This window comes from Leucoraja erinacea, chromosome 16, assembly GCF_028641065.1.
Source record: "Leucoraja erinacea ecotype New England chromosome 16, Leri_hhj_1, whole genome shotgun sequence".
In the NCBI taxonomy this organism is placed as follows: Eukaryota; Metazoa; Chordata; class Chondrichthyes; order Rajiformes; family Rajidae; genus Leucoraja; species Leucoraja erinaceus.
This window is the reverse complement of record NC_073392.1, coordinates 3,529,206-3,541,562: the sequence shown is the minus strand read 5'-3', so window position 1 is coordinate 3,541,562 and position 12,357 is coordinate 3,529,206. Positions and strand designations below refer to the sequence as shown.

Sequence of the window (12,357 nt, the reverse complement as noted above, 5' to 3'; positions counted from 1 at the left end):
TAAATTAAACACCTATCTGAAGGTCTCAGCAAATTTGGAGTTCAACATATTCGTATAAAAATGAATCATTTTCATCTTGCAACAAGTGAACAGATGGCATGACCTTCACTCTGATGACAATGGCAGAGAGGGAAGACTTGTGAGAGTGGCTCTTCTGTTAGCTATGCCTCTTGTAGCTTTGTTTAGTTTATCATTGCCCAAATAGACTTGACTTAAGGCTGTGCAGGAAGGAGCTGCAGATGCTGGTTTACATCGAAGGTAGACACAAAACGCTGGAGTAACTCAGCGGGACAGGCAGCATCTCTGGAGAGAAGGGGTGGGTGACGTTTTGGGTCGAGACCCTTCTTCGGACTGAGAGTCGGGGGAGAGGGAGTCTAGAGATATGTGGAAGGGTAAGGTGTGAAAATGACAGATCAAAGCAAACGATGATCAGGGAAATGTAGAACGGTTCATCGACAGCTGAGGGGAAGGTGACAACGAGGCGTACAAACAGGGTGCAAGGTGACTTGGACAGGTTGGGTGAGTGGGCAGATGCATGGCAGATGCAGTTTAATGTGGATAAGTGTGAGGTAGCACTTTGGTGGCAAGAACAGGAAGGCAGATTATTATCTAAATGGTGTCAAATTTGGAAAAGGGGAAGTACAATGGGATCTGGGTGTCCTTGTTCATCAGTCACTGAAAGTAAGCATGCAGGTACAGCAGGCAGTGAAGAAAGCAAATGGCATGTTGGCCTTCATAACAAGAGGCGTTGAGTATAGGAGCAAAGAGGTCGTTCTGTAGTTAGATAGAGCCCTGGTGAGACCACACCTGGAGTATTGTGTGCAGTTTGGTCTCCAAATTTGAGGAAGGACATTCTTGCTATTGAGGGAGTGCAGCGTAGGTTCACCAGGTTAATTCCCGGGATGGCTGGACTGTCATATGTTGAAAGAATTGAGTGGCTGGGCTTGTATACTCTGGAATTTAGAAGGATGAGAGGGGATCTTATTGAAACATATAAGATTATTAAGGGTTTAGACACGCTAAAAGCAGGAACAATGTTCCCGATGTTGGGGGAGTCCAGAACCAGGGGCCACAGTTTGGGAATAAGGGGTAGGTCATTTAGAACAGAGGTGAGGAAAAACCTTTTCACACAGAAAGTTGTGAATTTGTGGAATTCTCTGCCACAGAGGGCAGTGGAGGCCGGTTCACTGGATGAATTTAAGAGAGAGTTAGATAGAGCTCTAGGGGCTAGTAAGTCAAGGGATATGGGGAGAAGGCAGGCACGGGTTACTGATTGTGGATGATCAGCCATGATCACAACGAAAGGTGGTGCTGGCTCGAAGGGCCAAATGGACTCCTCCTGCACCTATTTTCAATGTATCTATGTTTCTGTAATCTGATGGGGTAACAATTTCACACAAAGGCTGGTGGGTGTAAGGAGGTAGCTGACTGAGGCAGGTATTATTGCAACATTTAAGAAAGATTTAGACAGGTACATGGATAGGATAGATTTAGAGGGATATGGACCAAATGCAGGCAGGTGAGACTCGTGTAGGTGGGACGTGTGGGCAAGTTGGGCCGAAGGGCCTGTTTCTGCGCTGTGCATACAAGGGCTGGCAGCAGCCGTTGATCACCAGCCCACATATGCACCAGAGCCCCCTGTGTGTGTGTGTGTGTGGGGGGGGGGTGATATAGACAAGCAGTCCAATGCTGACACATTCTCTGTTACCCATGTGCTGTCGGCATCATCACACTGTGTCACCAGCAATTAACATAATCTTCAGTCTGCACTAAAGCTTCACAGAGCACACACACACACACACTACAGCCTGCAAACAAGCTGTTCGCTTCCGAGAGGGAGAGAGGGAGAGAAAGAGAAAGAGAGAGACTCTGCTGCAATTGCAGTGATTCTATTCTTGTTGGCTTTTGATCTTGTAAACGGTTTGAACTCTGCCGGGCACTTGTTTTCATTTTTATTTGCTGGGCTCCCCTGCGCCTGGTCTCTGATCGAGTCATCGCCAGGGTTGTGTGTGCAGGAAGGCTTGACCTGTCAGGGTGCCAGGCTGTGTGTGATTCCACATCTCCCTGCCTGCCTGCCTGGCCGCAAGGCAGTGTGTTCCTCCTCCCTCCTGCTGCTCCTCTTGCGGGGAAGGGAGAAGCACCGGCCCAGTGCCCACCCAGCCTGAAGGGGGGACATTGTTCAGCGGGCATTGAGGAAACGGAGCCACGACCACTGAGGAGGCAGAATGGGGGCAGCGCATGGCAAAAAGGTACAGTGCTTTGTTCTTCAAGTAATGATGTGCGTCGCACTGCAAAGAGAAGGTGCCGGGGACTGCTGGCAACTCCACAAACATGTCTAACTTAGTTTTACATTCCGTATGAAGGTACAAAACATACCTGAACTGTGAACTGTAGATAGTCTTTGTTGGTACTTAGGACTTGGGGCTTTTTTCCCCCACTTGTATTGGGGTTATTAATATATACATTTTTTTTTAATTCAGTATGTTATCTGTGAATATAAATAACTGCAGATGCTGGTTATGTTGTGTGTGAATAGGATAAAAAATCTGCAGATGCTAGTTTGAATCGAAGGTGGACGCAAAATGCTGGAGCAACTCAGCGGGACAGGCAGCATCTCTGGAGAGAAGGGATGGGTGACGTTTTGGGTCGAGACCCTTCTTCAGGCTGAGAGTCAAGGGAGTAGGAGTCTAGAGATATGTCACCCATTCCTTCAAACATCACCATTCCTTCAATCCAGAGATGCTGCCTGTCCCGCTGAGTTACTCCAGCATTGTGTGTCTAACCGTTACCTATGAATATTGTGTTTACAGGCCTGTGATGCTGCTGCAAGTAAGGATTTAATTGCTCCATTGTCAGTACAAATGACAATTAAACGCGTCTGGCCTGTCTCTCGTCTGTACGCTGTGCAAATAATGACCTTGTTTGAAATTAAGTGTCACCTGCTGAGAAATACTAGCATCCTCGAAACTGATTACTGTCCGGCAGACAAGTAACTTCAAACGGCACTTCAGTTACAATTTAGTTTATTGTCGCGTGTACCGAGGTACACAAAAGCTTTTGCTGCGTGCTATCCTGTCAGCAGAAAGACAATACAGAGAGTCATAGAATGATACAGCTTGGAAACAGGCCCTTCGGCCCAACTTGCCCACACCGGTCAACATATCCCACCTGCCCCGCGTTTGGTCCATATCCCTCCAAAACTGTCCTATCCATGTACCTGTCTAACTGTTTCTTAAACGTTGGGATAGTCACAGCCTCAACTACCTCCTCTGGCAGCTTGTTCCATACACCCACCACCCTTTGTGTGAAAAGGTTACCCCTCAGATTCCTATTAAGTCTTTTCATCTTAACCTTGAACCTGTGTCCTCTGGTCCTCGATTCCCCTACTCCAGGCAAGAGGCTCTGTGCATCTGCCCGATCTATTCCTCTCATGATTTTATATCAAGTTCAAGTTCCAATTATTGTCACATACACCAATTGGTGCAGTGAGATTTGAGTTACACACAAATAAAAATAAACACAACACTATAGGATTTAACATAAAAACATCCCCCACAGCAGCAACGTGTCCCACTGTGAATCAGAGTTCGTCCTCTTCCCACTGTGAATGAATAATCGGGCACAATGCAGAGTTGTAAGGGAATAAGGTTTAGTCCTCTTCAAAGTCCAATCTTGTTTAAGGGGGGACTTGATAGAGGTTTTTTAAATGATGAGAGGGATAGACAGTTGAGCCCTCCATGGTTTTATACATGATTATAATCGAGGCGTTTACAATGTACCAGGGGACATTCAAACAAGACTTGATATGTTGTAAGGTAGCTGTGTGGAATAGTGAAGGTGGGAGGCAGGTTCGTTTTTTATCATAGTGCAAGTTATAGTAAAAGCCAGCAAAGTTATGTGGTTCGGCACGGACAAAGGATGGCCTGTTTTCCGTGCTGTAATTGTTATATGGTTATTATATATAGTTTCACCATTGAGATAGATGGTAGTTCTGCACTGCTCTCTGGTTGTGGTGGGATGATTCAGTTGCCTACTTTGAATTGAATATCCTGCTGTTGTATCAGGCATTTCATTTCAGGGGCATGCTTTGAGTTTGGTTTCTTATTGTTACGTGTACCGATGGGCAGTGAAAAGCTTTGCTGTGCATGCTCCCCAATCAACTCTCCCTCCCATTCTGAATCCGACCTTTCTGTCCTGGGCCTCCTCCATGGCCAGAGTGAGGCCCACCATAAATTGGAGGAGCAATACCTCATATTCCGCTTGGGCAGTCTGCACCCCAGCGGCTTGAACATTGAATTCTCCAATTTCCGGTAGCCCTTGCTGTCTCCTCCCCTTTTCAGCTCTCTCTCAGCCCTCGGGCTCCTCCTCTTCCTTTCTTCTTCCCGCCCCCCCCCCCCCACCCTACATCAGTCTGAAGAAGGGTTTTGGCCCAAAAACGTTGCCTATTTCCTTTGCTCCATAGATGCTGCCGCACCCGCTGAGTTTCTCCAGCACTTTTGTCTATGCTCTCCAAACAAATGAGAATATACTATACATAAGTACAATAAAGCCAAACTCAAGAGTTTGAGCAAAGGGGAAGATACAGAGTGCAGAAGATAGTTCTCTGTGCTGAAAGACACAAAATGCTGGAGTAACTCAGCAGGACAGGCAGCATCTCTGGAGATAAGGAATGGGTGATGTTTTGGGTCGAGACCATCCTAAAGGCAGCCCAGTTTTTCCCAAAGTGACAGGTTCGACAGAATGTAATGTGTGTTGACAGAGAGTCACAGAGTCATACAGTGAGGAAACAGGCCCATCGGCCCATCCTCCCCATGTTGGCCACCATGTCCCATCTGCACCTTGGTCTGTAGGATAGTGTTAGCGTGCGGGGGTCGCTGGTCGGTGCGGACTCTGTGGGTTGAACGGCCGTTTTCCGCGCTGTATCTCTAAACTAAATTAAACTAAAGAGCAAGTCTATCTTGCCACAGATAATGCAAAGAAATTCCAGCGGGTTGACTTCAGTCTGAACAGACAATAGACAATAGGTGCTGGAGGAGGCCATTCGGCCCTTCGAGCCAGCACCGCCATTCAATGTGATCATGGCTGATCATCCCCAATCAGTACCCCGTTCCTGCCTTCTCCCCATATCTCCCTGACTCCGCTATCTTTAAGATCCCTATCTAGCTCTCTCTTGAAAGCATCCAGAGAACCGGCAGAGAATTCCACAGACTCACAACTCTCTGTGTGAAAAAGTGTTTCCTCATCTCCGTTCTAAATGGCTTACTCCTTATTCTTAAGAAATGTCTCGACCCTCAACGTCACCCATTCCTTCTATCCAGAGATGCTGCCTGTCCCGCTGAGTGTCTACTTTCGGTTTAAACCAGCATCTGCAGTTTTTTCCTGCACCTTGTGAATGGTCCGCTCCCGCCATTTGATAAGGGGGAATCACTCCACTGGTCTCCTGCCTCTAGCCTTCAACTTCACTTCATCAAGTTTGAACAAGAGCCCTGATGGGGCTGTCCCACTGTACGAGTTAATTCAAGAGCTCTCCCGAGTTTCCCCTGATTCGAACTCGGAGATTTACAGTAATGGCCGCTTATCGGTACTCGGGACCCTTGTGGACATTTTTCAACATGTTGAAAAATCTTCACAAGTCTTCCCGAGCTTATTGCGTTTCCCGAGTACCTGCCGTTAGCGTTACGAGCCGCTAAGAGACGTCCCCGAGCTCCGACGTACCCGCTACGTACATTCTCCGTGCTTACCACGAGTTTGGGTTTTTTTTAAAAACTCGGATAGTGGGACAGGCCCAAGACCCAAAACGTCACGTGTCCATTCCCTCCACGGACGCTGCCCGACCCGCGGAGTTTCTCCAACGCTGTGTGTTTTCCTCCACTACTCTCACCCCCTGCCACCAAGCACAGCCGTTCATCGTCACAGAGCCCAGATTGCAACAACGTATAGACAATAGACAATAGGCGCAGGAGTATGCCATTCAGCCCTTCGAGCCAGCACCGTACAGACATCAAAGGGAATGGAAACTCCCTCAGCAAACTGGGGAGGAGGGGGTGTGACGTTTACCCACCAGCAACACAAAAGGGGCTCTCATCAGAGAAAAGCCGATCTTTGTTCAATATACAATCATATGTGCAAATTTATTCACTGATAAAATTCAGCGTTTCCTTCAGCACTGCCTGGTATCTTGGTGTCTGTTGAGTCATAAATTGATAAGTGATAGGAGCAGTATTACGCCATTTGGCCCATCAAGTCCATTCAATCATGGGGGAAGGCAGGAGAAAGGGGTTAGGAGAGATAGATCAGCCGTGATTGAATGGCGGAGTAGACTTGATGGACCGAATGGCCTAATTTTGCTCCTATTCCTTACGACCTTAACTAAACTCGGACCATCTATTAGACAATAGACAACAGGTGCAGGAGGAGGCCATTCGGCCCTTCGAGCCAGCACCGCCATTCAATGTGATCATGGCTGATCATCCCCAATCAGTACCCCGTTCCTGCCTTCTCCCCATATCCCCTGACTCCGCTATTTTTAAGAGCCCTATCCAGCTCTTTCTTGAAAGCATCCAGAGAACCGGCCTCCACCACCCTCTGAGGCAGAGAATTCCACAGACTCACAACTCTCTGTGAGAAAAAAGTGTTTCCTCGTCTCCGTTCGAAATGGCTTGCTCCAACATCGGACTCCCGATGGACTCCCCCAACATCGGGAATATGTTTCCTGCCTCTGGTGTGTCCAAGCCCTTAACAATCTTCTGTGTTTCAATGAGATGCCCTCTCATCCTTCTAAACTCCAGAGTGTACAAGCCCAGCTGCTCCATTCTCTCAGCATATGACAGAACTGACCTCGGGTGCTGTCCGTGCAGAGTTTGCACGTTCTCCCTGTGACTGAGTGGGTTTCCTCTGGGCGCTCGGGTTTCCTCCCGAGCCCTATATAGCTCTCTCTCTATGACCTAAAGCATATGCGGGTCCCAGGCAAACTCCACACAGACAGCACGCATAGTCGGGGTCTCTGGTGGTGCGGGGCAGAAACTCTACCGCTGCGCCACCGTGCCGCAGCGTGGAATTTATTTATTCGGTGGAATTAAATTTAATTGGCCAGCTCAGAGAGAATTTAAAGAGAACTAGATTGGGTGGTCGGGCCATGTGAGTGTACTAGTGAAGCTGTGATCAGCCAGTCGCGGTAATCCAAGCCCTATGCTGTTGCTGCTTGCTGCCTCCAAATTAACCTTGCTATTACTTAGTGCTTCAAGTCCAGCACCAACTGGGCACTGCAGTACAGCCAACAGGTTACATTTTTAAAAGGAACAAAATGTGGGATAAAACTATCACAACGTTTAAGAAACAGTTAGACAGGTACATGGATAGGACAGGTTTGGAGGGATATGGACCAAACGCAGGCAGGTGGGACTAGTGTAGCTGGGGCATGTTGGCCCGTGTGGGTAAGTTGGTCCGAAGGTCCTGTTTCCACACTGTATCACTCTGTGACTCTATTTAATCTTGAAATTAAAATGAGACGGGTCAGGGAATATTTGTATCATAGAATTTACCAGTTCACAAGTTATAGGAGTAGAATTAGGCCATTCAGCCCATCGAGTCCACTCCGCCATTCAATCATGGCTGATCTCTGCCTCCTAATCACATCTTCCTGCCTTCTCCCCATAACCCTTGACACCCGTTCTAATCAAGAATTTGTCTGTCTCTGCCTTAAAAATATATTGCAGAAGAGGTTTAGCAGAATGCTATAAAAAGGAACCGCAGATGCCGGTTTATACTAAAGATCGATGTACAATGCGGGAGTAAAGGGCCTGTCCCACTTGGGTGTCATTGGTGCATCACGTAGATGGAGCGCAAAGATTTTGTACATCAGAAAATCCTGGGGCGCCGCGTGCGACTGCGCTTCACTGCCAACATCACCATGCAGCGTGCACCGTGCAGCGTGCACCATGCAGCATGCAGCATGCACCATGCAGCATGCACCATGCACCATGCAGCATGCACCATGCACCATGCAGCATGCACCGTGCACCATGCAGCGCGCACCGTGCAGCATGCAGCATGCACCATGCACCATGCAGCATGCACCGCGCACCATGCAGCATGCAGCATGCACCATGCACCATGCAGCATGCACATGCACCATGCAGCATGCACCATGCAGCATGCACCATGCAGCATGCAGCGCGCACCATGCAGCATGCAGCGCGCACCATGCAGCATGCAGCATGCACCGTGCAGCATGCAGCGCGCACCGTGCAGCATGCAGCATGCACCATGCACCATGCAGCATGCACCGCGCACCATGCAGCATGCACCATGCACCGTGCATGCACCATGCACCATGCACCATGCGCATGCACCATGCAGCATGCACCATGCACCATGCGCGCATCGAGATGCGTAAATGATGTCGCTTAAATTACGCGCAAATGATGCTCAAGTGGTTCAGGCCCTTAAATCAGCGGGTCAGGCAACATCTCTGGAGGTGACATTTCACTGAACTGCTGGAGTAACTCAGGGGGGCATGTGCTTTAGGAGCAGAATTAGGCCATTTGGCCCATCAAGTCTACTCTGCCATTCCATCATGGCTGATCTATCTCTCCCTCCTAACCACATTCTCCTGCCTTTTCCCCATAACCTCTGACACCCGCACTAATCAAGAATCTTGCTGGCTCAAAGAGCCGACTGGCCTACTCCTGCACCTATTGTCTATTGTCAAATAATTCTACCCTCTGGCTAAAGAAATTCCTCCTCATCTCCTTTCTAAAAGAACATCCTTTAATTATGAGGTTGTGACCTCTGGTCCTAGACTCTCCCTCTAGTGGAAACAGCCTCCCCACATCCGCTCCATCCGGGTCTGGACCTCTATAAGATCACCTCTCAACCTCATGTGCTCCAAGGAATAAAGTCCTAGCCTGTCCAACCACTGCCTGTAGCTCAGGCCCCTTCGAGTCCTGGCAACATCCTCGTAAATCTTCTCCGTGCACTCTCCAGCTTAATTTCGTCATTTCTTTAGGGTGACCAAATCTGATAAATCTATAATACTAAAAAGTGCAGCCTCACCAACGTCTGGTGCAACTGTAGCATCATATCCCAACTTCTATATCCACTACCCTGAGTGATGAAAGCCAATGCACAAAAAGGCACCAACCACACCCTATCGACCTGTTATGCCACCTTCAGGGAACTACGTACAAAACCTCTCTCGGAGTCTCTCTCCTAGACGTTAGATTGCCCAGAGTAGGGGAATCGAGGACCAGACGACATAGGTTCAAGGTGAAGGGGAAAAGATTTAACAGGAATCCGAGGGGTAACTTTTTCACACAGAGGGTGGTGGGTGTATGGAACGAGCTGCCAGAGGAGGTAGTTGAGGCTGGGACTATTGCAACGTTTCAGAAACAGTTAGATAGGTACATGGATAGGACAAGTTTGGAGGGATATGGACCAAGTGCAGGCAGGTGGGACTAGTGTAGCCGGGATATTGTTAGCCAGTGTGGGCAAGTTGGGCTGAGGGGCCTGTTTCCACACTGTATCACTTTGTGACTCTATGTAATCCAAAATCAACAACACACCTCAGAGCTCTGCCATTCACTGTGAGGATGGTTGGTTCGTTGGTTCAGGTCTATACGTGCCTGACCTCTAAGTGAATGGAGGATTTCAAGATTCACAAGTGTTGTTGACGAGTGTATTTTCAATGCGGATCCTATGTTACAGATGGCGTTTACGGCTAGCTGTAATAGCCGGCTACTTTTAGCTTTCAGCATGTTCTAATTCATCACCTCGTTATTCTCAGTCTGAATCTGAATTTATAATTAATGCCAGGAATAATTCCACTCATAACCCAAGAAGCAAACGCCCACTTTCACATCCTGAAGGCAATCAGATATTCCTCAACGTTGGCTGGGAAATAAGGGTTTTATAAATGAATGAGATGAAGCCACCATCGTCTTTTTATCTCCAGTTCCTCTCCGGAGGCACCGAGCTCTCTGTTGTGTTTCCGGCTTATCAATGTAAAAGGAAAATAAGTTGGAAGCTATTAAATGATCAGTGTAAGAACTGCACTTACATTTCCAATCATCTTTCAATGCAAGGACCAGACAGTGATACATCAGGCCCTTCAGCCCAACTTGCCCACACCGACCAACATGTCCCATCTACTCTAGTCCCTCTTGCCTGCGTTTGGCCCATATTCCTCTAAACCTGTCCTATCCATATACCTGACTGCTGCTTATTCAAAATGTGCTTATACAAGAACTGACTTTATTTCTGCATAGACAAAAATGCTGGAGAAACTCAGCGGGTGAGGCAACATCTATGGAGCACAGGAATATGTGATGTTTTGGGTTGAGACCCTTCTTCAGACTGATTTTTCCAGCATCTGCAGTTCTTTCTTAATTATTTCTGCATATAGTCTTTATGGTTTTTCACTTAGTGTATGTTTGCCTTTCATTTGGTTGTAGAGTTTGTTCTACAAGCAACAACATTTTACACATTTGTCGTGACAAAAAAAATAATAGTCAAGACCTGACACAAGGAACTGCAGGTGCTGGCATCTTGAGTAAAACACACAAAGTGCTGGAGTAACTCAGCGGGACAGTCGGCATCTCAGGAGAACGTGGATAGGTGACGTCTTAGGTCAGGACCCTTCTTCAGACAATCTGAAGAAGTTGTCCTGAAACATCACCTGTCCATTCCTTCCACAGATGCTGCCTGACCCGCTGAGTTACTCCAGCACTCTGTGAAATGTCACCTATCCATGTTCTCCACAGATGCTGCCTGACCAGTTACTCCAGACTCTGTGAAACGTCACCTATCCATGTTCTCCACAGATGCTGCCTGACCCGCTGAGTTACTCCAGCACTCTGTGAAACGTCACCTATCCATGTTCTCCACAGATGCTGCCTGACCCGCTCAGTTATGGTGCAGCAGCATCTATGGAGCTAAGGAAATAGGCAACGTTTCGGGCCGAAATCCTTCTGGAAATAGGCAACGTTTCGGGCCGAAACCCTTATGGGTTTCGGCCCGAAACGTTGCCTATTTCCTTAGCTCCATAGATGCTGCCTGACCCGCTGAGTTACACCAGCACTCTGTGAAACGTCACCTATCCATGTTCTCCACAGATGCTGCCTGACCCGCTGAGTTACTCCAGCACTCTGTGAAACGTCACCTATCCATGTTCTCCAAAGATGCTGCCTGACCCGCTGAGTTACTCCAGCACTCTGTGAAACGTCACCTATCCATGTTCTCCACAGATGCTGCCTGACCCGCTGAGTTACTCCAGCACTCTGTGCTTTAAACTAATATTGCGGTTTGAGCAAACTGGAGAAACACCAGCATGGTGGCTCAGCGGTAGAATTGCAGCCTTACAGCACTTACAGCGCCAGAGACCCAGGTTCGATCCCGCCTTCGGTTGCTGTCAGTACGGAGTTTGTACGTTCTCCCCGTGATCACGTGGGTTTTCTCCGAGACCTTCGGTTTCCTCCCACACTCCCAAATTGTCCCTGGTGTAGGATAGTGTTAATGTGTGGAGATCGCTGGTCAGGGCGGACTCCATGGGCCGAAGGGCCTGTTTCCATGCTGTATCTCCAAACTTAACGAGCTGTATCTCTAAACTTCACGGCTGATCTATCTCTCCTCTACAATAATTCTCAACAATGTAGTCCAGTTTAGAGATACAGCATGGAAACAGGCCCTTCGGCCCATCGAACCCATGCCGACCACGATCATTTATTCACACTAGTTCTATGCTATCCCACTTTCTCATCCACGCCCTACACACTAGGGACAATTTACAGAGGGCCGATTCGCCTACAAACCCGCACGTCTGTGGGATGTGGGAGAAAATTGGAGCACCAATGCGAACCAACAGGGAGAACGTGCAAACTCCGCACAGGCAGCACTGAACCCAGGTAGTCAGAGTCGGGCCCTGTGAGGCAGCAACTCCACCCGCTGCATCACCGCGTTAAAACTTTAGATACATTTGCTTAATTTCCTGATTTATAATCTTGTAATGGGATTACTGTGGGCAATGTTATTATCTACGGATGACTAATCAAAGATTTGGAGTTTCAATTTGCAGTCTGGAGTTTTTTTTTGTTCCATCCATCTGGTTTCCCGCAGGCCACAACTGCATTGTCAACTGTTGTTCTCGTTACTTTGCGAACTCTGCCATTATCATTCCGACTGCCTTTTCAAACGCAAACTTTGCTGCAAGATTTTTGCCTTAATTGAAGGCTTTGCCACAATCGAGATAAACAATTTTTAAAAAGAAAACTTGTTTCATATTTCAGCACAATGTGAGTTCTGAAATATATCTCTAGTGACTGCCAGAGATCTGGCCCTGCGAGACTTCCTGCCAGCGATTTT

At 47.9% G+C, this 12,357-nt stretch overlaps 1 protein-coding gene across 2 annotated transcripts in view; it reads left to right on the top strand.

Annotated features, from left to right (window-relative positions):
• The first annotated feature begins 1,879 nt into the window (after positions 1 to 1,879).
• Positions 1,880 to 12,357, top strand: part of LOC129704475 (protein FAM107B-like) — a 79,233-nt gene continuing 68,755 nt past the window's right edge. Inside the window, exon 1 of one of the 2 annotated variants that reach the window (XM_055647577.1) lies at positions 1,880 to 2,249. In XM_055647577.1, the coding sequence (XP_055503552.1) occupies positions 2,226 to 2,249 (24 nt within the window). In that variant the 5' untranslated portion in view covers positions 1,880 to 2,225. The remainder of the gene's footprint in view (positions 2,250 to 12,357) is intronic. The other variant, XM_055647576.1, reaches the window with a different exon arrangement.